At 37.4% G+C, this 27,658-nt stretch overlaps 1 protein-coding gene and 1 non-coding gene across 2 annotated transcripts; both read left to right on the top strand.

Annotated features, from left to right (window-relative positions):
* Positions 1-9,422: 9,422 nt before the first annotated feature.
* Positions 9,423-14,363, top strand: LOC113300373 (phosphate transporter PHO1 homolog 3-like). The gene is made up of 10 exons (XM_026549593.1): positions 9,423-10,302; positions 11,305-11,650; positions 11,761-11,881; positions 11,970-12,220; positions 12,321-12,579; positions 12,817-12,921; positions 13,029-13,073; positions 13,185-13,334; positions 13,429-13,707; positions 13,799-14,363. Exons 1-10 carry the CDS (start codon positions 9,603-9,605, stop codon positions 14,036-14,038), a joined length of 2,496 nt encoding a protein of 831 aa, XP_026405378.1. The 5' UTR covers positions 9,423-9,602; the 3' UTR covers positions 14,039-14,363.
* A 584-nt stretch (positions 14,364-14,947) lies between these two features.
* On the top strand, positions 14,948-15,021 carry TRNAI-AAU. The gene has a single exon. It is a non-coding gene; the product is annotated as a tRNA-Ile (tRNA).
* Positions 15,022-27,658: the final 12,637 nt, after the last annotated feature.

The raw sequence follows: 27,658 nt of genomic DNA, 5'->3' as shown, positions 1-27,658 counted from the left end.
GAATGGAATTTAAGTTCTATAATTGCTACCTTAGTTTGAGACAACAATTTACTCATATGAACCCAAAGATGTTAGCACTTGAGAACCATGATGTCGGTGACGCCGGTGAAGACTAATTCAGACAATTGTTGGGTTTTGTGGGCATACCTATATGACAAACCCTCACGAGACTAAAACTCGTCCGTCCACTAAACGGTTTAAAGGCTTGCTGCACGTGCTAAATGCAGTCGCGTTGCCTGCGACAGTGAGTTAGGTTTAAGTTTTTGTGTACTATCAATTTGTAATAAGTGTACTACATTGTTATGGGAATAAATTTTTTTTTATGATGAAGCCTGTTCATGCAGACCTCACTGACCCATTTTGAGTTTTCAAAACAGGGTGCTTTAAAAGACCTTGTCTCAGATGTCATTGTCTAACACAAGTGGATGGTAATAAATTACAACACACAAGTGGATGGTTGTATACCTCACTTTTATTTGCTTATAAAAACAAAAACTGGTCGACAATGAGATTCACAATTGCTTCAGACAACCAATAGCCAAACAAAATAGGTTTTTTCTTTCCAAACATATTAATCATCCACAAATGACCAACGCCGACCCCTGGGAAGGATTTGATGAAGACGAGCTTGCAGCGGTGTTAGATAGTTACTCGGAGGTCACTGAACAAAGTTCAATGGAGTTTTCAACAAACACACTAGTTGTGGCTAACATATATCAAACTCATATGATAACCGCAATAAATCGGTTGTCGTTGACCTCACCCCATGTCCAGTAGTAAAACAATCAGAGCGTGTAATCCATAACTCACGTGGTGCCTCTAGTAGCTGAAAAATAATTCCGGGACCAGTCGGAGAGCTTCAAAAGTTACAAGATCTCAGACATAGAAGGATAGTAACGGGAGAGGAAGATGTATCTACACAAGTCCTCCAACGATTAGCGAGGGATGAAACTGAAGGTGTTAACGATCTTCATTTCCAGACTAAACCTTGGTTCTTTGCACAACAATATTACGCAAAGGGGAGAACCGCATTGGGATCTATTAAACCGATAAAACAAAGAATCTAAAGGTTGGTTGTACTGGTCGAGGAGCAAAGAAAGTATCTTGATGACTATGTTTTGAAAGTGAAGGTGATTTATCCACTTAGTTAATCATTTAAATTTCGTGATCAATTATTGAAACCTATTACTCATTGTTGGGTTTTTTATAATATTACAGGATCCCAGTGGTAAAATGCCAGCAAACGTCCATCGCAAAGTGGTTGAATATCCTGACTATGGAAAGCATATAAGGGTGGGAGCGGTATTAGTTTTGAAGAAAGTGGTAATATTTTCTCCAACGAAGAAAAACTTTTACATAAACATAACGCTCCCCAATATCGAAAAGGTTTGTTCCAAATATATGATCAAATGTGATTTCATAAACATTTCTGAAATAAAATTATTAACTGCATTTATGTTCTACAGGTGATCCCTTCGGTTTCTACTGTTGTTGTGATGGTTCGTCGACAAGTTTGAGTTAACGTTGTTACAAACCAAATCCATTTTAATTTCAAGAACTGTTGTTAAAGACGTTATAATTGTACTACGTTGTTTAAGTATCTGAATAAAATGAACTTATTTAAGCATCATTGTTACTTATTTGTACTGCTAATTGATATTAATGCGACATTACTCAACTGAAACATACAATCACTCTAAACATTACTTTGTTTGAAATAAACATACAACCACACTAAACTTCATAATAATACTTTAAATCACTCTCAAACCCCGGTAACTTAATTAATACTCTCTGGATCGTATTCTGTTTGATGCGCCTTAAGAATATGAAAAACGGCATCATGTGTCCATCTTTTTCCACAGGTTTCTCTGTCTTCGTACTTAAGATGACCTTCGCGGTACTGCAGACAATTTCATAAATAAAGTAAAGAACAAAAAAATAAAATAAATTCATACAATATCACAACTAATTATTATAATAAACTCACTGCATCTTCATGGTTCCATCCGACCGGCATGTTTATAAAGTATGGTTTAATGCAGCCAACATATCTCAAAACTTCTTGTTTTAAGTATGAGACTCTACGTTGTAAAACCATACCAAATATATCAGTCTCCCTCCCCCACCCGATCTGGTTCGGTATTCAGTTTTAACATGGGACCAGAATTCATTACTGTTATAAATTGTTCATCTGGGTTCCCTGCTAACCGAAAAGTAAGCACCAATAAAAGCCGCATCCTCTTCACGTGTAAATATCCCCATTTTTGTAACAGCAGTGTAGCCAAAAAAATGAGAAATTTAGATTACCAACACAGGAAACTAATACTTAAAGTGAAGCAGGTGGGTGTTTGAGTTATGTTGTGTATGCTTTTCGATTTCACAACTTGGGTTTATATACATTCTAAAAATCAAACCCATCCACACATTACAAAGTAATTCTAATCAAGATAAGAAAAATAATGCTACTGTCAGTCACAAACTTTACTTTTTTGGTTGATGTATGACAAGGCAATGACAAATTTAAAAAAAAAACCTGCAAATTTTTGAAAATAAGATTTCGAATCTTAAAAATTAATAGACGTTACTTTTTTACGAAAGCCACTAACTGTTTAAAGAGACACCTACTATTTGGATGACATCAATGACATTGAATTATGAAGAGTACATAGACATCATAAAAAGAACATAGAAATAAAACATAAACATTACATAATAAACTAAAATTGAACAAACTAAAACACATAATTAAACATCACATCATAAACACATAATATCTACCCAAAGAAATTATCGAGCGACATAATTAAAACTTACTCAGCCCATTCCACCAACTGACACCCGGGACATTTCCAAAAATGTTCCCCGTATGTGTTCTTATCTTTAGAACGATGGTGTTTCATAACAAAATTACAATCAGGGATTGGGCATGAGGCAACCTTTTCATGTTCAACCTTAATTATCCCTTTGTCTTTGAAGTTTTTGCAGAGTTCATCTACCTTTATATCCTCTTTTGCCTTGATTGCATCTTCCAACCACTGTTCTTTTTCACGACAATTATCGAATTGGCAACCCAAGTACCTACTCTGTCCTGGTTTCGTTTCGAGTAACATTTTGATGCCTGTACAACCTCTCTGTGGGCACTTCGAATACATCCAAGGGCACTGCACTACGGAATGGTCATCAAGAAAACATAGTGGACAAATTTGGTTTGCCTCGACACACACTATCTGTTTTCCTTTCCTGTTAGAATTCATTCGTGACTCGGTATATTTCGAAAATTGTATTATGCTTCAAGGTAGGGGTTTCTTTGAATGGTTAATGAATTTTGTTTGTAAAATTTTTTTTTTGGGATTTATAAGAGAAATCCCCGTTGTTGATAAAGATAAAGTGATATCCATCTGAATAAGATATCAATTAGAGATAAGAATCCGATCCTAACAGTGCGTTGATGATGATAAAAATCTGAGGCTAACAGTGTGTTGATGATGATAAGAATCCGAGGCTAACAGTACGTCCGAGTATGTGTAAATGCACCTTTGCACATGTACATCCAACACAACTGAAAAAAATATTACTCCAACAAATATCAAAACAAATACAGTGTAACCATTAATCGTAAAAGAAACATGAACTGCAAATGAGTATACACGGAGTGTAAACGAAAAAAGGTCAAGAAACTGCTAACCATTAACCGGTCTAAGAAAGAAAAACCGGTCGATGGTTAGCCGTTCCTTAAGAACGGACAATGGTTCACCGTTATTATTCAGAAGAACGGTTAATGAATAACCGTTTTCTGCTTTTTGGAAACGGCTAACCATTAGCTATTCCCGGAGTCTTTCCGCTGGGATTCCCGCATACTAGGAACCCTTGGAGGAATCACCCATTTTCGCCACGCTTTTTTGGTTTGGGAAGGACTTGGACATGCCCATAAGACCCAGTCTTATATTTCGTTTCCTTTCATGGATTCAGTGAGCATCTCATTTATTTCTTTGGGCAACAATTTAAATTCTGTTGCTGTACTATGGACATATTAATCAGGTGTGGGGACGGAAATTAACTATTTTGGCCCTACTTATATTTATCCGGTAGTGGCTGCGTGGCGAAAAAAAAGAAGAAGCAGTTATTAGCTTGGCCCCTTGGTAATCAGCTCAAAACATTGAAGTCTCACACGTCTTTCTGGTCCCTGCATTAGTTGGAGATGTGACAGAAAATAAGTCGAGGATCTGGAACCAGTACTGAGCTAGCTGATCCATTGGAGTATATATACTTAATACTTCCATTTCCGTGCTTTTCAGAAAAAAATATTTCTCTCTTTCAGAAGTTCTTTTTTTTTCTTCTTTCTGTATTCCATTATTGAAGATAATATAATACAAAAACGGATCACTTTGTTAGCTAGACCAACCATTGTTGACTACTGAGTCAACCGAGTGAGTTGAACGCCAAACTACAAGAATCGAATGCTTCAAGAATCAAGAAATGATTAAACTAACTACAAAATTACAAAACAGAGAAATTCTGTCTCCAATTTTAAGCTTTAGAAGGGAAAAAAAAAGTTCTTCTGTATGTTTCCATCCACAGTTGTGGTTGTCTTGTGTATATGACTCGGTAACATGCACATCGGATCTATCTTCATGCCTTGACTCATTTAGATCTACATAAAAAGTTACCGTTGAGTAACAATTTATTCATGCATTATTTAGGTGCTGTCGTTATATTTCGTGCATTAATTCATTGCGGGTCTTATTGTTTTCTGCATGCAACAATTTAAATCACTGACCGACCTACGGCTGGGTTAAAGGGGGTTTTAGCCCGGATAGTCCTCCCAATTCACAAGCCAAAAATCTACTCCTCCAAGGTTTCTAGCACGGACCTTACAAGGAAATTTAGTCTTTCTGGATCCGTCCTTGATTTAAATCTGTTACTGTGATGACATTAATCAGGCTGTGGGGCAAAAATTAATTGGTTTTGCCATTCTTATTTATCCTGTAGTGGCGGCGTGGTTAAACAACAATTATTATTGGCTTGCCGTAATCAACAAAAGATGATCTTCCTGGTCCCCGAATTAGTTGTCGATCAGATACTCGAGATGTGTGACATCAACATCAACAGAAAATAAATCGTGGATCTGGAAACAAGTGAACTAGCTGATGATCTATATATATCCAATCCCAGTATAGATTAGACTACTGAGTCAAACCATGATTTGATACGACAAGAATACTTCAAGAAAAGTTGGTCCAAAAACTAAAAAAAAAAAAAAAGAAGAAAAAAAAAGAAAAAAGCTCTTCCCCAATGTTTCTATCCACTGTGCTGGTTAAACAATGACATGCAAACAGGAATCGATCTTATCCCCAGTAATGGCGGAGTAATGTTTTATGTACTGGGAGTGGCGCCGCTGCAGCTGTGTTGGGTGGTGTGCGCATGGTTTGGTAGATACATGCATGCAAAGTTCTGTAGTTTACAACCACGTGCCTTAATAGGTCTTTAGATCTAGAGGACTCTAGACTTTATAGCACTTGTCCTCAATAGTATAGGTTCTGTAGTTTCTGACAACTTTCCCACTAGCGCCTTTTTGTTTTTTTAGTTGCGAGTAACCAACTGCAGTCCCTGTCCATTTCTATGGATGCTGTTAAAATGGTTGGTTACAACAATGACACATCTTGCTTGCCTAGTTGGTTGCAGAATAAGACATGGGAAAAGCAGAGACCCGCTATATGGAGTTTAATGCATCGTGTTGGTGATATTGGTTCCTTTTGGAAAGAAAGAAACACTGTTACTTTCAAACGTAACACGAAGAACAATCGTTTTTTTTTTCCGATATTGAGGCAATCGTTACGGAGAATAAATTGACCATTTATTTCTTTTTCTTAGTTTCACCGTGCACTATATATTTCCATTTCTGATCCGTTTTTCCTTTTTACCTTTTATATTCTACTACTGAACGTTTTATAATACGAAAACAGATGACTTTGTTAGACCAACCATTGTTGACTATAGAGTCAAACAGTGCGATTTGATCACCAAACTACGAATGCTTCAAAAAAGATAAAAGATAAAACTAGGTAACTACAAAAATACAACACAGAGAAAATGTGTCTCCAATTCTAGGTTTAGGATAAAAAAATTGAACAGTGGCGGTCGTCTTGCGCATTATTTTTTTGTCGCTAGAAGAATAACTTTTTTCTTTGTTTGTTCTTTTCGGCTACTGGGAGAATAAAATATCTCATATTTTCAATTCTCGTTCAACCTAGAGACTGTCACTGTACCCGAAGACTGCTGTCCCAGTCTCTCTCTATCATTGCTGCAACAGTGGTCACTAAATCAACAAAGACACATATTGTTAGTTTTCATTTTTTTTATTTTTTTTTTCTTTTAGGAAGAAAGGATAACCTCAAATGATAAATGATATATAGATAGAGCCGATTTAGGAGTTCGGAAACTTTATACAAGTTTTTCAAGATCACAGCATAATCATCCAAATTATAATACCTCCACCAATTCTTGCCTAGCAATTCTAACTTTTCGGACCTAAGAACAATTACAGAGGACCATTTATCAAGGGGCCAAACTGGTTTTGACAGAAAACCAGAATGTATCACTGCACAAAGCAGTGACTGGATATGATCCAACCTAATGATTCTCGTGGTTTTAAATTTTGATTGCCTAATGCAATCAGGGTAACAATGACCGAAATAACAGTAACAATATCCAAGGTGTCTATAGTAACAGTAACAATATCCAAGGTGTCTACATGAAGAAGCATCACATATTGCTAGTTTTTCTTCATGAAGAAGCATCACATATTGCTAGTTGGTTGCGGAATAAGACATGGAAAAAAAAGAAAACCGTTGTGGAATTTAGACCTTATGACTGTGATATGTATTTGGAAAGAAAGCAACGGTGTTGCTTTCAAACTTGTAATGCACTAGTGCAGAGTGTTTCCTTCTAATGCAGAGTGTTTGAGGAAATATCATGGAGACTTGATTGATCGTTTTTCTGCGGGCCGGAGGCTGTCTCAAATTTGTTCAATGGTTTTACTACAACCAGCTTAACGTAGAATTAACATTTTTTTCTTCTTTCCATGAAATTGCAAATTTTGTTTACGCTATATGTAGGCGGATTTAGTAATAAAGGCTTATTATGTGAGGCCAGAATGCCAGAGTACTCCGCACTGTCCTTATATTTCAAGATTGCTAATAGGGGTACCAGATTAGGTGGGGTGTACCAAAACCAAGATAAGACAAAACAGATTTTCATATAGGACAAAACACGTTTTGCCTTGACTTGGTACACACCACAAAACCTGATAACCCCGTTAGCAGCCTGTTATATTCATGCATTCATTGGGCGTTAGTTTTTGCAATACAACAATTCAAATCTGTTACTGTAGTGACATATTGATCAGTGTGTGGGGGCAAAAATTAATTGATTTGGCCTTACTTATTTATGGAGTAGTGGTTGCCTATTTACGTGGGTAAAAAGCAATTATTGGCTTGGCCCCTCGGTTATCACATGGCTGCTAATGGGGTATTATTTTGCCTCGAAGTGTATAATTTCTTACCAAAATATGTTTTGTCTTATATATAATTTGGTTCATCCAAATAAAATGGTACCGGCATTGAGTTATCAGCTCAAAATATTGAAGTCTCTGCACGTCATTCTGGTCCCTGAAATAGTTACACAAATGTATAGATTATTTGCTTATGTTGAAAGTTTCTTGCATAGCTAATTAGCTTTTGATAGGGATGCTAATGGTAATTGGTCACGTGATTAAAAGTGGGATCACCGGATTATTTATAATTACCATATCTTAGTTCTTAATTTTTAAAACATTTTTTTTCAGTCTTTTTGTATTATTATTGATTATTTATAATTTCCATATCTTAGTGCTTACGTGTGTTTGGATATTTATAATACCAAAAAAAAACAGTCACCTTGTAAGACCAGCTATTGTTGACCACTGAGTCAAACCGAGTGATTTTAATACGACAAGAATGATTCAGCAAAAGTTGGTGGAAGAAAAAAAAAAGTTCTTCTCTATGTTTCTATCCATGCACTGTGCTGGTTTTGGGGTGCATCTAAGAAGATACGAATCGGTAAACATGCCCACGACCACAAAGTTTATGTCCCTAGTTAAGGTAGCTCTTAATGTCCTAGCTAGGTACGGCGAGTGGCGCCGCAGCAGTCTGGTCATAACTGGTCTGCTGTATGGGATATATCATCTGTACGGTGGTGTGCGCATACAAAGTTCTGTGGAGAAAATGCCACTTATACACCAAAATTATACACCAAAACCAAAACCATACCCTGCTTACGTGTCAAATTTGCATTGGTCCATTTTTTAAAAGGGACCCCTGTTTTTTCTGGTGGGGTTGGATGGGGAAGCAATGAACGGTGGAGATCAATGCCACATAGGGGTGTATCTATCCGGTGTACCAAAACCGGTAGATATGTAACAGCTTCGGTTATGTAGTCTATGACCACGTGCCTTAAACAGGTCTATAGACTTTATACAAAGTTCTGTAGTTTCGGGCTCATTTCCCACTAGAGTCTTTACTTTTTTTTTTGTCACTGCAGTTCCAAGTTTTAGTATCAGAGCAAGTCTTATGGTGGAAGAGTTCCATCTTCCACGCCACCTCCACATTTGGAACCGTGGATGGAAGTGCAAGTGTAGTTGTGGAATGGTGAAAACGCAATTCTTAATAGCGCTAAAAAACGCTATTAAGAATAGCGTTTTTTTCTCAGTCGTTAGATTTCAACAACTCATCCTAAATTTACAAACAAAAAAAAAACAAAGGCTATTCTTATTGGCGTTCAGATGGATTCCACGAACCCTTCCACGAAACGGTAGAACCTTCCTTGGATTTTCTGTGAAAAACCCAACTTGGAAGCCATTAGACTTAACATTCCATGGTTTTTCCACACTTGGAATAGGTTGGATTCCACCATAAGACTTGCTCTCAAACATGATATACCTCGAACCCTTTTCAAACATGGCGTTTAACGCTATTCTTATTGGCGTTCAGATGGATTCCACGAATCCTTCCAAGAAACGGTGAAATCTTGCTTGAATTCCTGTGAAAAATCCCAACTTGAAAGCCATTAGACTTAACATTCCGTGGTTTTGATCGGTAAAAAATTTAATACTGAGGAATTTTAAATTCAGGTCCCTGGTGATTTTGTCCCTTTAGTATGTTACCCTGGCCTCTTCTCTTAATAGTAAAAGCTAGCTACGTGGAAGAAGATAAAAACAATATAAAAACAAAATATATTTAACTGTACTCCGTTGAAAAATCTAAAAAAAAAAGAATTGTTAGATTGAAACTTTTCAAACATGATATACCGCCACCCCCACTCCCACACCCCAGTACCCCGCCCCTCTTTCTCTATTCTTTCCTTGTTATACACTCCCTTGCTATATAATAATCTCATCTAATAGAAGAAAAAACTCATCGCATTTCTCATCTACTTGTTCTTTTTCTATTCATTTTCCTTGTCTATGATAGGCACAGACATTCTATATAGTATATCAATTCAAGGAAAATATAGAACCAATCCCAACTTAAGAGCTGCTTAAACTGAGCTAAAAGTTGTTAACGATGAAGTTCGGGAAGGAATTCAAGTCTCAAATGGTACCAGAATGGCAAGAAGCCTACATGAATTATGATTATCTGAAAACCCTTTTAAAAGATATTCAAGATTTTAATCATACACATAAACCACATCATCCTTCAACCTTGAAAAGAACTATGACTCTGTACAGATCTTTCAGTGGTCTTACTAGTCTTAGCAGAAGATACAGTAATTTAAGAAGTCCTAGTGTTAAAGTATCCGGGGGAGGAGAATCAGTTGGTGATATTGAAGATCAAGTCATACTAGTCACTGCTGTTGATCATAACCAGCAAAATCATGATCATCATTACGAAACCAAGTTCCTGAAATCATCTGACGTTGGAGCTGAATACGAACTGGTGTATTTCAGAAGATTAGACGATGAGTTCAACAAAGTGAACAAGTTTTACAAGAGCAAAGTTGATGAAGTTATGAAAGAAGCTGATTTGTTGAACAAACAAATGGATGCTCTTATTGCTTTCAGGATTAAAGTTGAGAATCCTGACGGAACTAATCATCATTTTGTCAATTGGTCAGTAGAGATGAATGAACTTGCTTCCGGTGTTGCTGCTTCTGCTGCTGCTGTTTCTCTTACTTCACCTAGAGTTGCTTCTCCGGCTACTACTATTCCTTCTCCGACTGGTACTGCTAGATCAAACAGCAGATCATCAAATGTATCCAAAGAAGGTATATACAAATATTTTCCTAAATTAATCAGTTTAATATTCATAGTTGATCATGGAAAATCTATTAGTACCAAAAAGAAATCTCATCATGCATTAAGGTTATCAAAAAGAAGTCTTTAATCAATAAAACTTTTCTTTTGGTGAGCAGTTCAATCATCAGTGCATTACAGAATGGCAGACCAATTAATTAACCGAAGCTGCTTCTCATCTACCGCATTTCCCCCCACCCTTTTACACCCATATGTGTCATCTATATCAACTACAAATTTCATCCTCACCCTGCCCACCAGGAAATAGGGGGTCCGTTTTAAAATTGAGCCATTAAAAAATCGACACATAGTGGTGTATTTTTTTACACCGGTAGATAACTAGTATTTTCGTTAATCAACCAAAAAAGTAAGAGAATTATCTCTATGTAGGTCCCTTGAATTACCATGACACACCCAAAATTTTATCAACAATGATAGACCTACCAAACATTTGCACGGCAACGTGCATTTCGGGGGAATCCAATGGTCCTTGGAACACCCCTCAACATTGGGATTAGGAGTGGGGCAGGAGTGGGCCCCACTCCCCTCTGACACGGTACATTTGCGGTGCAGAAATCTCGGTGCATAAATCATTTTTGAAATTTTACCACTATGTTAAAAATCATGTTCCTCAATGCACAACTCCTGGAATTGAATCAAAGGGCCGCTGTCACCGTAATACAGTGGTAGTCACTAGATTCACCAATACCGATTTTTTTAATGATAAAAAAAAAATTGAATTAGAAGAAAGATAAAATGTCAGGTGAACATTCGTTAGAGAATATGCACAAAATTAGATGTTAGAGAGTATGCACAAAATCAGACTCTGTTATACATGATAAAATGTCAGGTGAACATTCGTTACAGAGTGTGCACAAAATCAGACTCTTTTATGCATGATATGTCATTACAATCCAATAAAGCTACTACATCAAAGATATCAAATTATTGAATGTGTGCTGATGTTAATGCAGCAATGCCGCATATGGATGCTATTAAAGAGGCTGACCAACCTGAGGAGTCGGCGGATGATTCTGTTCGTGGCGGCACCAGATTCGGGGATTCACCTAGTACGGATGCGGTCGGCGAAATGAAAGAAAAGAAGATGAACGTTAGTAGACCAGCTTCATTAGACGTTCTTAATCGTGTGACCATTAACAATACACTTGATACACCACGATCAACCATAAAGGGAATGCTTAAAGTTAATAAAAACAACGAAATTACTTTCGGAAGAGAGAATTTACAGAAAGTTGAACAACAACTTCAACGAGCTTTCGTTGAGTTCTATTCGAAACTTCAACTTTTAAAGAGTTTCAGGTAACAAATCGAGTTTAATACTGTTATGTTGATTTACATTCATGAATCATATCTTGTTTACAGTTTAATTGAACCTGCTCTTTTTGTTTTCTAATTGCTGGACGAAACAGTTTTTTGAATGTCTTGGCATTTTCAAAGATCATGAAGAAGTACGACAAGATCTCTTCAAGAAACGCATCGAAATCTTACTTACACATGGTGGATAACTCCTACATTGGCAGTTTTGATGGGGTAAGTTTGCACTGTTAGTCTGCGTTTGTCTTCCTTTTCCCAATCACTATGAATTAATTTTTGTTATTTGGTTTGTCGCGCATTTCAGGTTACTAGGCTTATGGAGAGAGTGGAAGCTACCTTTATCAAGCACTTCACAAATGCAAATCGTAGCAAAGGCATAAGAATTTTGAGACCAGCTGCAAAGAGAGAAAGGCATAGAACTACATTTTCCCTGGGTTTCTTTGCCGGATGCGCTTTAGCTCTCTTGGCAGCTCTTATACTGATTGTGCGTGCTCGTAACATATTAGGGACGGAAGGGACTACGCAGTACATGGAAACTTTGTTTCCCCTTTACAGGTAAGTGAAAATTTCCCTTCTGACTTGATAAGGATTCTGTAATACGCTGTTCATGGTTTCGTGTATGCTCACTTATGCAATGAATCCTTGTTGTTTGCAGTTTATTTGGATTCATTATCCTTCATATGCTCATGTACGCAATGAATATCTACGTCTGGAGACGTTATCGTGTAAATTATCCGTTCATATTTGGATTCAAGCAAGGAACTGAACTGGGCTATAGAGAAGTCTTTCTCATAAGCTCAGCTCTTGCAACACTTGCACTGGCAAGCGTTCTCGCAAACTTAGATATGGAAATGGACAAGAACACCAAAGATTTCAAGACCCTAACGGAATTAGTCCCGCTTCTGCTAGTCCTTGTAAGATACTATCTCTATCTTTCTCAAAATGCATTTGGCTATAATGAAATGATGAACTATGAACTATTTAAACTAACATATTATTAGAACAATAGTATCCCTTTTGGGAATACAAAAGTTATGGCGGAGATAATCTCCTCATTACAATAATTATGACAGGAGATATTCTCCTTAATAAAAATAAGTAAAGCAGTATAATATATTCTCTAACACATATGTAAATATGTCTCTGTGCAGTTTGTATTTGCCGTGACAGTTTGCCCCTTCAATATTGTATACCGTTCAAGTCGATATTTCTTACTCGTTTGTTTGTTCCATTGTATTTGTGCTCCCTTTTACAAGGTAAATAACCATATACTGTACTACATTCCATTGAGAAATAGCAATGTCAGATAGTAGGAACCGTGTATTGATTTTTCTTTGTCTGTTTCTTTTCTAAAATCCTGCAGGTTGTCCTACCAGATTTTTTCTTGGCAGATCAGTTAACTAGCCAGGTTAGATCCTTACTCTTGATGTGCACACCATTTATCGACACGTTTCCAAAATCTGTTATCTGGAAACAACTGAAGTGTACTAACTATTTTCATCTTCTTCTTTGTTTTCAGGTCCAAGCCATAAGGAGTATTGAATACTATATCTGCTACTATGGCGGGGGAGGTTTTAAATCCAGGGATAGCTCTTGCAAGAAGTCCGACGTTTTTAAAGTTTTCAACTTCATCGTAGCGTCAATACCATATTTGTTCCGTTTATTTCAGGTTGGTTAGCTGAAATATGCCAAGGTTTCATGTCCACACTCCAAATCTAATATTTCCAGCATTCTGATGCTAAATAGCTTGTTCTGTTTTTCAGTGCCTGCGCCGTTTATTTGAGGAGAAAGACGCAATGCAAGGATATAATGCAATAAAGTACTTCTCAACAATCGTTGCTGTGGCCATCAGAGCAGCTCATAAATTGAATAACACGACAGCATGGTTCACACTGGCAGTACTGAGTTCAGTAATTTCAGCTGTTATTAGCACTTACTGGGATATTGTTCTAGATTGGGGACTTTTCCAGAAGAACTCCAAGAATCGGTTTTTGCGAGATAAACTTCTTATCCCGCAACAAAATGTATACTTTGGAGCCATCGTAAGTTACTGCTGACACTAATAAGCTGATATTCTAAAATGACTTAATGCAGTTTGTACATCACTGACAATATCATGGAATTCAAATGCAGGGACTGAATATCTTGCTCCGATTCGCCTGGTTGCAAACTGTATTCAATTTTAAACTTCCTTTTCTGCATATGGAAGCTATGGTCACCATCTTTGCTTGTTTAGAGATCATTAGGCGCGGGATATGGAATTTCTTCAGGCTAGAGAATGAGCATTTGAACAATGTGGGCAAGTATAGGGCATTCAAATCAGTACCACTGCCTTTCAACTATGATGAGAACGATGACGATAAAGATGAGTAAGATTCTCCATCAAGCTGTGCGGAAAATATGATTCACGAGGAAATGAACTAGCCATATATGATAATGCCTGCTGGGAAACCTTGGAAAGCCGTTGATTTTCCAATATGTCAGATACACAAGCCATTCATTGTCTATTGTTGTCAATAAATGTAGTTTTGATTGTAAATTAGTAGTACATTTCTGTAGCATTAGAAAGAGTTCGGAGTCAGGCTGGGAAGAGCGAAAGCTGCAAACTCGCTCGGCCTGCTTTGCAATTGTAATTTGTTTGTACAAGTTCTATTTATGCACATACAGGCAACAATCGATTTCTTGGTACAAATTCGAATTTTCGTTTCATCTTGTTGACAAAATATACATGCATGAAAACAAACTAAATTCTCCCAGTATATTTGAAGTTTTCAACAGAGAAAATCAAAGAAGACTTTGAATTTGACACGCAAAAGAACAATCAATCCAATCTTTGATCTTTTCGGGTGTAGTCGCCCCTAGGCAAGCAGTTTTACAAGATCATCTAGTGATGCCATTGTCTTCTCGTAGTAAAGGTACGATTCATAGACTTTTCGGCGTGTGAAAATAGGTATCAAACTGCACAATACAAAAGAAAGAAAAAAAAAATGTAAAACAGCAAAGTTAGCAAAATTTTGCATTCAGCATTTCTGCCAAATTATGATACTACCTCCTCCGTTTCAGGAAAAGTGACATTTCCATTAGTCTCACAGTTTGGAAAGAAGAGCAGGGTTTTGCAGTCATGTTGAATCCAAGGATATGTTCAGCCATTTTTGCGAATTCAAACTCAGTGAAAACAACTGTTAATGTTTGAATGCTGCATTTTACTGCTTGCGTGCATTATGCAGATTAGTAGACAGTTGCTTCCACCATGTACCTGTAAGCTGCTCTGAAGAACAAAATGGCCCATTAGCTCAGTTGGTTAGAGCGTCGTGCTAATAACGCGAAGGTCCCAGGTTCGAAACCTGCATGGGCCAAATGTTTTTTGTTACCTGTCAATCTAATGTGCTGTTGCGTCTCCCTGCTTGCTTGTTCTGCTAGATGTCAACAGGGCCTAGCTTTCGCCTTTTTATTGGGTAAATTGCAAAGTTTTTCCATGTTGAGTTCGCATTGATGATTTTTCTTGTTCAGTATTGGAATCTGACTGTAAATGTTTTTTGTTACCTGTCAATCTAATGTGCTGTTGCGTCTCCCTGCTTGCTTGTTCTGCTAGATGTCAACAGGGCCTAGCTTTCGCCTTTTTATTGGGTAAATTGCAAAGTTTTTCCATGTTGAGTTCGCATTGATGATTTTTCTTGTTCAGTATGGTATGATTTTTATGGTGGTTTCAGTAGGTTCCCTGCACGGCTGCCAGATCTATATCATGACGACTTGCTGTATTTAGCCTGCTTGAGGAGCCTAGTCTTAAGCCGCTCTGCGTTCAACTAGGCAGAACGGATTTGACTGTAATTGGAATCTGATCTATGGTGTTATTCAGTTGTCTTGCATTCCTGCCCCATCCAACTCATGGCTGTAACTGGATTAGCCAATAGTTTTAAAAAAAAAAACTGTGTATCACATGGTTTAAATTGCACACTCCAACTTGCAGTCACTGGTAACTGAGTTGGATGCATCTGTGCATGTTTGGCTAATCCATCTGTGCATCTTTCACAGTTGAAAAATTGAACTATGAAAGTAACATCTGTGCATATTGCCAAGGAAGACAAAGAACAATTTTGTTCTGTGTTTTAATTTTCAATGTATAAGCATGGAATTCCAGCAACCACAAATTCCTGTTGAAATAAAAAATATGTTTACCAAATTCCTGTCAAATTTTTTGCTGGTGCTTCTGTCAGGAGACCTGGGCTGGAATTCCAGCAACCACAAATTAAGCCTGCAGAATTAAATCATGTATCTAGCCAGACTAACGAAAACTCTACAAAAATAAAATTCAGAAAGTAGAGAAACATTGTACTGCCAAACTTAACAGGTATACATCAAATGCAATTGGAATAGACTCAAAGTTTTCTGATAACTAGTAGGAGAGTTACTTCCCTAAACACACCAAATTGAGAACATTAACCAATTTGAGGATAACATTTCTTATAGTTAAAATTTAGCGTCAGTAAGAGCACTGCAGCCATGAGTTGCTAAATTGTCAAAGTTTTAAGCCATATTTGGCATCTTTTTTGGCATTTTGGTTCCAGGTGTAGTGGTAGAGGAGATGTTACATCCAAACGCAAATAATATATTCGCCTCCAAATAAGGTATTTATAAATCGTCCTTCTTAAATGTACATTAAAACATCGTTCGAAGGTTTTATAAGTCGTCCATGGCCATTTTGCTCTCAAGGTAGATATGGTGAAGGCATATGATAGAGTTGATTGGAATTTTCTTAGTGATATGCTTCATTTAATGGGAATCCAAGGTATTTCATGTTCTTTCATTATGAATTGTGTTACAACAGCTTCATTTTCTATCAACTTGAATGGTGCTCCACAAGGTTTTTTCAGAAATGAAGGAGGCATTAGACAGGGCTGTACGTTATCGCCTTCTTTCTTTATCATATGCTCTCAAGGTTTATCAATTCTCATGCATCAGTTTGAAGTACAGGGATTATACCAAGGTTATAAACTTAACAGATGGGCTCCAACAATTAGCCACTTGATGTTTGCTGATGATCTCTTCTTTTTTGGTGAACATTCAAGGGTTAATATGAGTAATCTGAAAAAGATACTTTCTTAATATGCAAGTCTTTCTAGTCAACAAGTTAATTTCAATAAATCTTCCATTCATTTTAGCAGAGGAATATCTGATTTGAGGAAACAAACTACTATTCAAGACTTGGGTGTAAGGGATATGCTGGTAGAAGATAAATACTTAGGAATTTTTCCTTTAAAATCAGATCACAGAATTGCTTCATATGATTTCTTGACTGTGACAAGTTTGGATCAAGATACTCTGGTTGGAGACAGCACTTTACCAATCATGCAGGTAGGACTGTTCTTTGTAAATCTACATTAACTGCTATCTTTATTTTCTATATGGGTTTCTGCTTATTACCCAAAGGTGTTACGAACCATATAGATAGAATTGTAAGAAATTTCTGGTGGGGGCACTCAGCTGATACTAGAAAATTACATTTCTTTAATTGGCAAAAGGCCGGTCTTCAAAAATAATTGGGAGGTTTAGGTATTCGGAATGCTGAGATGATAAACATATCTCTGATCTGCAAACTTGTTTGAAGGTTTCCAGAAGAAGATGATGCTATGTGGGTTCAATTTTTATCAGCTAAATATTTAAGAGACTCAAGTTTTTGGATGGCAGAAAAAAATGATATATGCTCGGCTATTTGGAGCAGTATAATTGAGGTATGTTAGGATTTGGGATGATCCGTGGTTACCTAACCAGATGGATATATACTCTTATTCCTAGAAATATGTCGTCATCTATTGATATTCAGAAGGTTAGTGATCTTATAAATCCTGACGATAATTCGTGGAACTTACAACTTCTGCAAGAAAATTTCTCGCCAGATATTGTGGAGCAAATAACTTTTATTGTGCTCAACCCTGAGGAGGAGGATATCTTAACGTGGTCTTGCACTCCGTCAGGTATTTTTTCAGCAAAATCATGTTATCGTCTTCTCACCAATGATATTCCTGTTTCTTCATCTTACAGTCAGTTTCCTTGGAAACGCTTCTGGTCCTTTACTAATATCCTACCGGAACTACACATATTTATTTGGAGGATTTTAAACAATGGAATTGCTGTCAAGTTAAACATCCACAGATTCAATAACAATGGTGACATTTCCTGTACCTTAAGTAAGGAGTATCCAGAATCTATTTACCATCTTCTCTTTGAATGTCCGGTGTCAAGAATGAATTTTGATAGAGCAGCTCTGCCATTGAACTTAAATGGGATTAATGAGAATGTGAATGATATTCTGGTAGAATGGATGGAACAAGATGTGTTTTTCAGTTTTTCTCATAGGGTTTGTATTCTTTGGAATATCTGGAAAATGAGGAATGGCATGGTTTTTTTGGGGTGAATTTCTCCGTTAATTTAATTCTCAAAAAAGTTTCTCAAGATTTTAGTCTTTGCACGACTAATAATCCAGTTGAGATAGACAGGGAAAATATGAGTCTTCAACATTAACAATGGATTCCTCCTGAAGTCAATTATGTGAACATTAATACTGACGTTGCTTTCATTCCTAAGACCAAGCACTATGGTGCCCCTTTTTCCTTCCCTATCCTCATATGTAGGGAAAAAACCAACTAATATGGTTTTTCATCTCTCCCTTTTCCTACAAGGAGATCACATCTGATCCTGCTAGTATAGGGAAGGGAAATCACATGTCTACTCAGTTGACGTATAAATTTACACTTTACGGTTACTCAGTAAGCGCCGTAGAATTTTACACGACTACTGAGTTCCCGTATCAGGTTTTTAAAGTTTTATCTTAAAACTTTCCTTTTTCACTCTTTTTTTTTTACTAAAAATCTTTTTTTACCTATTATATCTACTTTTTATCTATTATATATCGTTTTTTTTACTCTAAATTAAATATTTTTTTTTACCCAGACAAATATATTCCTATTAGAAAAAAAAATCTTGGAAAAAAAAATACGGCAACTGAGTAGCCGTATGACACTATTCATACGGCTACTGAGTTTCCGTATCATGTAGGAAAAGGAAAAAAGGGCGCCATAGTGAGGTTGCCTTCCTTGTGATATCCCTTCCCTTTATTTGAGGGATAGGGAAGGGATGCCCTGCACCATAGTGCTTGGCCTAATAAAGGCGCAGCAGGGGCAGTGGCACAAGATCACAGAGGAGTTTTCATGGCTGTGAAACTATCACATTTGATGCTACTTCATTTGTTTTGGCTGAAGCCATTGCATGCAGGTTAGGAGTTTCCTTGGCGAAAAGATTAACAATGAAGAAAGTCATATTTAAAGGAGATGTTAAAAATGTTACAACTGCAATTATAGGAGATTCTCGTGATATTCCTTGGGGGATTCGTCCTGTTATTCGAGAAATAAAGCAGGAAGCTTCCTCTTTAGTTGATGCTAAATTTTAGCATAATCCTAAAGCTGTAAATCATCTGGCACATATGTTATGCCAATTTGCAATACAAAAAAATGTAAACCATAGGTGGGATGATATTTCTCCACCATCTTGTATTTCTTCAAACCTCAATTTAATGAGATAGTCTAATAAAAGTGTGGGATTTCTTAAGCCGGTCTTCCCTTAAAAAAAAAAAAAAAGTCGTCCATCTTAAATGTACATTAAAACATGGTTCGAAGATGGATGTGAATTATAGTGGCGTCCCGATGATGTCGTGCGGACTTATTAGTCACGTCTAATCAGAGCACTTCATGAAACGTGAATAATAGTCACGTTTGACAAGCCCACTTCATATAAAGGTGAATAATAGTCATGTCTAAGTCTAACTAACTCAATGCTCACGTATGACTAGCCCAATGCATATAAACGTGAACTAGATTTTGTGTCCGTGCTTTGCATCGGGGGGATTCGAAAATCGGTTTACCTCGCCTCGTCTCGATATCTGTTTAGGATTTTTTATTTGGTGTGGTTCGGCTTCGCCTCTCCCTGTCACTTAAGAATTTTTTATCATGCCCGTGCTACACATTGGGTATCTTTTTCTTTTAACCATATTTTTGATTTGGCATGACGTGGCTTTGCTTCGCCCAGTCGTGCATTGTTTATTTGGTGTCTCGGGGATTCGTCCCGTCCCATCGTGATACATTTTTTATTTGGTAGGGCTCGGCTTCGTCTCGCCCCGTCCCGATGCATGCTTAGGATTTTTTATTTGGTGTGTCTCGGATTTGCCTCGCCCCGTCGCTTTGGATTTTTTACTATGCCCGATGCGTCTTTTTCTTTTCACCATATTTTTTATTTGGTATGATGTGGCTTCCCTTCGCCTCCCACGTCATGCATTTTTGATTTGGTGTTGCGGGGCTTCCCCCTACCCCGTCGTGATACATTTTTGATAAGTTATGGCTCGCCTACCCGTCGTGATACATTTTTGATAAGTTATGACTCGGCTTGGCCTCGTCCCGTTGCTTAGGATTTTCGATTTGGGGTGGCTCGCCCCATCCCGATACATGTTTAGGTTTTTATTTTGTAGGAAGGAAACCTTCCGTAACCTTGGGTTAAAGAAACATTAGGGACAGTTTGATCCTGATCAAATATCGACCATGGATAACTCTACTAAATTTAAGGGTCAAGTAGCAAAAAGCCCCAAAATGGACCCCCAAGGTTGTAAAATTGCCCCTAACGCTAGGCAAAAGATAAAAATGTCCCAAAATCTTATCAAAATGCTCCAATCAGTTCCAATCCGTTAGTCGTTAAAGAGAGTTAAATGGTCAATTCGCCACTTTATGTAACTCTCACGTTTGAACCATTTACATTTCTAACCTTGAACTGGATTGAACCAATGTACCCCACGTGACATTTTGATCCAACGGTTATCCTATGAAATTTGAGTCAAATGACTCTCAAGGGAGAGTGTATTTTTATTAACTCTAATAGTCTTTTTCAGAAATGACCATCATGTCCTAAATGGTTAGATTGCGACACGTGTCATGTGATTAAAAATGGACGGCCTCATATCCAAGCCACTGCATTCTTACCAATGCATTAGAAATTTTAAATCCACTGCATTCTTAACATAATGCTAGCAATTTAGAAATTTTAAATAAAATTAGAACGAGATAACAATTAAATAAAATTAGAACGAGATAACAAACCGCTGCATTCTTACCAAAAAAAAAAACAAAAAAACAACACTGCATAATTAAAATTGCTAAATTGTCTGCATGACATAAACAATGATAGTTAAAAACGCCATTAGTACTTCGAACATAAAGTGATTAAGATGTCTGCCATTACAAACAAAAGATGGTGCAGACAAGGCCTTCATACCCTGTAGTTGGTGCAGTCTTTGATGCAGATAAAGTTGCAGTAGTTGGTGCAGACAAGGCCTTCATACCCTGTTCATTCACCAACCTACTCTTTAGCATAGCCATGCAAGCTTCTCCTGGTACCAGCTTTACAACCAAAACAGCCTTCATACCCTGTAGTTGGTGCAGTCTTTGATGCAGATAAAGTTGCAGTAGTTGGTGCAGACAAGGCCTTCATACCCTGTTCATTCACCAACCTACTCTTTAGCATAGCCATGCAAGCTTCTCCTGGTACCAGCTTTACAACCAAAACAATACAAGTCCCTAAACCGGTCACCTATATCAGTTATCCAAAAATTCCTATCCTCACTACCCATTCTAAAACATTTAACAAAAAAGAAACAAATCAATAAAAAATGTAACAAGTCCATATACAAAGTTCATTTTATTGCAGCAAGCTTATAGGGTGAGATTACAAGGGTAATTGCTCACACTTAACCACTATATCATTTTACACTAGTCACCTAAGTACTGTAAATGCAAGTCAGGGCAACTTCAAATTACATTTCACAGAAAATAAAAGATTAAAGAACAACTTATACAGGTTAAATCATCCACAAACATTATAGTTTCGTCATGTAAAAACTCACTTACAAATTTTACTTTCCTCTTCTAAGAACCAAATACAAAATAAAAAGGGACACCCACTACCACCCATTCATTTAATGGCCTATAATCATAAAGAACAAGAGGGTTGTTTTATCTTATGATTTCTTTCACCTAAAATCATAAACTCTGTTGCCATTAGTTGTCCATGAGATGTTGTGACACCCACTACCACCCACTCATTAAATAGCGACCTAAACTAATGAATTCTCAGTGCTCAAAACTCAACCCCCACACACAATTTCAAATTTCGGTGAAATTTACCCTAATTTCAGATATAAAAATACCCAATTTTTATGAACCCTAATTTCTGTAAACATAGATTCAGAAAACTAAATACTAAGTCACAATAACCATTAACATAAGTCAAAATTAACAAAAGTCAAAATTATACTAACCATGAAGGATTTTAGATTACTAACCTGTTTTAGTAACCTTGAATCTTCACAGTTCATTTCTTCACGCCAATAAAAAAATCACGGGATTTCAGATCTCGACCTAACTATCTCGACATGTCTCTCTCGATCTACACAATTTACTTCAGTTATTCTCCCTCTCTCGATCTGTCTCTCTCTCTCTGGAATATTTTTTCTGGTTTTGAGTTTCTGCGGAGGAAACTCGATGAAGGGAAGATAAGATATCTGCCGACACGTACGGGTCCACACGACCACTAAGCTGTGATGTGTCCATTCCTATCCAACTACGTGGCACCGAGTGTTGCGTCATCAAAGGGTAAAATGTATTTATAACACATCCACGTGTAAGCATGTCATTTACCCACGTGTCACACCTGAGATCTGTACTTTTCAAAATACTGACATGTGTCTCCAAATATAATCGCCCATCGTGAATTAGTAGCAAGGTTATTATTGACATTTCACTCAGGAGTTGACTAATCAAAATACCCCGATTTGACCAGAATCTCTCTTTAATAGAAATCTAACGGATTGGGCATTTTAATCTTTTTCCTAACGTCCGGGACATTTTCACAACCATGAGGTCCATTTTGAGGCATTTTTCCACTTAACCCTAAGTTTAACTAGAATACCGCTGCCACGGTGGAAATGGCCGACCGAAGAAAACGAAACATCGTTGCAAAATAAGGTGTCATTTGATTTTTGCGTATTTTATACTGGCGAATTGCCACTTCCCTAATGGCACGACATTTTTGTGGCATTGATGGTGTTAGTGGTGGCATACCAGATAACTTATGCCGTAACGCAAAATTACGTCAGACTAACTAAATAATGAAAAGGATTATAAACAGATGTACCCTTGTTTTTATACCCGATAGACAAATAGACTCCCGTTTTTTTCACTTTTACAAATATAGGCCTATTCTGACTTTTCCATCCTAATCCGTTAGTTTAGTCAATTTATCGCATTGCTGGTCAATTTCTCATTGACCGAGATGAGAATTTGAATACTCAAATTACTGTTATGCCCTCTAGTTGAAGCCATTTATTAAGGAGAAGCAACAAGAACAGGCCATATCGTTCATTCCCACACTGTGGTTTGGAACAACCTATTCTTCTCTCAGCAAAATCGACAGGCTTTGTTTCAAATCAAGTTTAATCGTAGTTTGCGTTGTTTATTTGATATTTTTTGGTGATGATATGACAGTGGGCGAGATGGTTCTTGGCGGCGTAATGATTGGGTTGCTGTTGTTGATGGTGGTTCTCGCTTGAAGCTGCTGGTGGTAACGGTACTCATAAGTTCTTGTCGTGCTCGAAGAATTTCTTTGACAGGTACTGCAGATTGAAAACTGTAGAATCGAATTAAAGTTCGATTTTCATTTGGGATAAAATTGATAGTTATATTAGAAATTGAAGGGTTTTGTCTCGCATGTGTAAATTGAAGCTTAAAAATGGTTAATTTCAGTTTGAGTATTTTCAAGGTCTTGTATAACAACTGATTTTGGGGTTTATACAGGCTATGGAGGTGTGAGGTCAACACTAGCAAAACTGCACAGCAAGTGTTTGAGAAATGTCCCAAAAGAAACAATGGTAAAGTTCTTCTTGCTTTCGTTACTCATTTCAGTAATGATAGGGTTTCATTATATCTCATAGTGTTCCCATGAATTGATGAATTGGGTATTTAGTAAACACCTAGGAGTTATGATTCACCATCTTGAATTATGAAAACTTGGAGTTTTGTCATGCCGGTGAAGTGAGATCACTATGGTGTGAGCTCTGTAGGTGCAAGCAACAACTCAAGAAAGTGACCAAAATCATCAATCCACCGTTTCTAATGGTAATCGATGAACTCCTTTTTCAATTCATTAGTAGTAATGTATTTACTGTAGAATCATCTATTGGATTGTTGTGTTTTGACTTTATTGATACCATACGTATATGAATATTGATGTACTATCAATGTTGACAGAGTTGCTTATATGTCAGTTAATACATTTAGGAATCCTTAAGATGCAGAACAGGATGCTCCCAAGCTAGATTTAGAGTCTATGGCTATTGCAAAGAAGACAAAGGAAGAAAATATTGCATTCATTAACCAGGTGCGTGCGTGTGCGGGTGTTATATGTAGCTTGATTTACACGAATTTGCATGCAATAGTTAGTTGTTAAAGGTTAGGACGTACAGACATCTACTGCTATTTCTTGTGAATGTACATTTAGGATTCTGTTATGTCTGTCAGGATGTTTAGTTTTGGAGCAAAGCTATGAGATATTTGTAGATAGAGACAACATGAATCATAGGGTATGTGGTGGAGCACCATAGTTGGGATTTAAATTCAAGTATGTCAATGTCAGAACAGTTGACACAAATCATGACCTCCTGTTGAAATTAGGGCAGCAGTTGTTTTGGTCGAGTGTAGTCAGCAAGGAGGAGGAGGAAGAGCAGGGATTCTGCTGCAACCACCACCTTTGACAATTGATCTTTAAGCTATTGATGATGAAGTTGCCATCTCATCTCCAAGGAGCTTTGATATGTTTGAATTTTGTGTTTTCACCTTTTTTTTTTGTTTTGGTTCTTTTTTAATTTGACTAATTGTTGTCTAGCATGGTTTGTTTGTCGTTAGGCGAGAAGAAACAAGGAAACCTGGAAGCTCATTTTCTCCAGCTGAATTTTTAAAACATGCAGGAAGAACTGATGTTTCCCAACCCTTGAAACACATAACTGTGTTTCCATCCCCATTTGGATGATAAACATATACTACTGAAATTTTTGTTGATTTTTTTTTTTGGGATTTTTGACATCTAATTTTGCTTTTCCCTTTTGTTATGGATTTGGGTCTTGTTTATATGTATTTATCTTATGCATAATAGAAGGGAAGAATTAAGTTTTGCTCTGTTCTCATTGTTACTGCATTACTACTAGATCTACTGTTTGGCTGTTTTTTGTTGATCTACAATAGAGAACGTGTCTCCAAGTGCAATCACAGATTAATGCAAGTGACAGTAACACACCACTCTTCCATTTTGGTCTTTCTGTCGCCCAAAGTACAAAATGATAATGTGCAAATCTCTTCCATCGTTCCTGTATATAGGAGAGACCATGATGTGGAACAAATGGTAAGTGCCATGTATATAGGAGAGACCATGATGTGGACCAATGGTAGGGTGCCACGTGTCAAACAGATTGTTACGTGTGCATATTGGATGTGTATACAGACTGAGTTAACCAAACAGCTTAAATCGGCGATTCACATTACTTGAACAGTTTGTTGTTTAACTCAGCAATTTAAAGGGCTAGGAAGTCTTTTTGAATAGACTTAACTGCTGACGTGGAGGATAACTCTGGGTTTACCGTTTTTTCAAAAAAACGATCAAAATAGGAATACATTTGTAATTTGCAATTTCAAAAAAACGGGATACATTTGAAAGTGCATTTCACCCTAATGAATATGATGGCATTAGTGAAGTTAAATCACGTCACAAAGTAATGGGAAAAAAATAGTTGAGCGAGCAAATGACAAGGAAAAAAAAACACAATTGTGCTGTAGCTGGAGAAAAAAAGAAAGTAATTCATCTTGTGTTGTATACCTGTAATACCACCACCTGGACACCTAACAACTTAATTAGTGATTGTAATTTTGTTTTCAACTTTAACCACACCTGCAACAAAATTATTCTCACTCCCCGAGTCTCCTCCTCTCGCCGCCTTCTCCCTCTTCCTCCTTCGAATCACCATTGCTCTAGCAACAACAATTGATTGTCTTATCTATTTTCTACTAAGAATTTCACAATACACATGCATCACACCTAAAAACAACTTAGCAGCATCAGTTTAAGATGTTTCATTTTGTTAAAAAACAGTTTGTTTTAGTGCAAGTTTTAATTTTTGATAATTTAGCTGTTGATGTTAATGGGTTTTTCGAATGGGTGAATTTAATTTCATGGAGTTTGTGTATACATATATCTCACCATCAGACACGTGTATATAGAAAAATACGTGGAAAGCATGCAGACCAGGACATCAAAATACGATGCACTACGGAACACCAAATAAACCCCAAGGAGTTACTTTATCTCATCCCAAAAGAAGCTAAGATCAACGGTGGAGAGAAAGTTAACTGACACGAACGTGACAGGGGCAGAAGACACTTGTCTGACACGAGCAGGCATCTCAACCACCTTCATTAAACACTCTGCAGTATACGTGTCGATCAACCCGTGGAACGAGCGAGGATGTCTCTGCGTGATCAAGTGGCAAACGCAGACCTCTGCGTGATGGACACAAGACACTAGAAGATAAGGTTCCAACGGCCTTCAGAGATGGGTCCCACACTCTAACCCTATAAATACCCCCTCTCCACCAAGAGGAAGGGGGATCGGAAAAATCAGGAAGGGAAGGAGAGAGAGATTGCGAGTGTAAGGTAATCCTTTAGAAGAGAAAAACATGTAAACCCAAAAGTCATTCGACTACTCTTGTAACCGTGAAGAATATAATGAAACAACAAACCCCGTGGACGTAGGCCTTAGTGCTGAACCACGTAAACCTCGGTCTTGTTTACATTTCAGCACTTTATACTTGTCTAACCCCATGGATCTTTACTTGTACGTTTTGCTTTCTTTGTTTTTACCTATATCCCGTGCGCAAACGCCTCACATGGAGTTGTTAGATGAGGCTATGATAAACCCGAAGGTTTTGAGCCAAGGAATCAACACTAGGATATCATCATCACAAATCACTCTAGATTACGATGATTGGTTGTGAGCATTCGGATGCCTTCGTGATTTATGTGTTCACAATTTGGCGCTAGAAACAGGGACTTCGTCCCGGTAAAAGATTTATCTTGTCCTGTGATTTCATTTTAAATTGGCATATGATTGCTCTGATTTATTAGCTCGGACCGTATAGATCATTTGTTAACTTTATTATATTCAAAAACCCACCTATTATCTTCGATAAGATTTATTGTTTTGATCCGTGGATTTACGTTTTTCTTTAGATCTCGTGCGAACCCGTCTCTCAGGGGGGTTTTCGTAGTTTTTTAAAAAAGGATCTACTTGCATTTTTAAAAAGGATCTCTTTTAATAAAACTTTAACCCGTGTATTGTAACTCGTATGTATTAATCCTCTCATAGAAGAAGATATTTCGCCAACTAACCCGATTCACGCGGATATTCCCGTTTTTCGTTGTTTGAAATTCCTTGTGCAGAAAGAACGTATTGTGAGTAAAGAAGGCGAGTTTCTGCGAGATTTCATTGTCGACAAAAGGACCCGTGATGGAAAAGACGCAGGAAGCAGGAAAATCCAAAGCTTTGTCAAAGGAAACACCCAGGACAACCCCGGTCATCACCCGAAGCAAGCAGAAAGGAGACAAAGCTAAAATGACCAGTCAAAGGCAAGATACTGCGGAAATCACTTCACCTATGAACGCTAATTCAGTTGCAGCTGCGGCTCTCAGAGCAGCAGCGACAAAGTACGGTGCGGCTGCGGTAGTCCCGAAGGCTGCAGAGGCTAGCAAAACTTGCGCTATGAATCAACTTCATCAACCAAGAGAAAGGGTGGATGAATCCAGAACATTCCAACCCATGCACCTTCCAACTTTTGGAATGCCACCAACAAATGAT

The sequence above is a fragment of the Papaver somniferum genome, chromosome 7 (assembly GCF_003573695.1).
Source record: "Papaver somniferum cultivar HN1 chromosome 7, ASM357369v1, whole genome shotgun sequence".
Lineage (NCBI taxonomy): Eukaryota > Viridiplantae > Streptophyta > Magnoliopsida > Ranunculales > Papaveraceae > Papaver > Papaver somniferum.
This window is presented reverse-complemented; position numbering and strand designations above follow the sequence as displayed.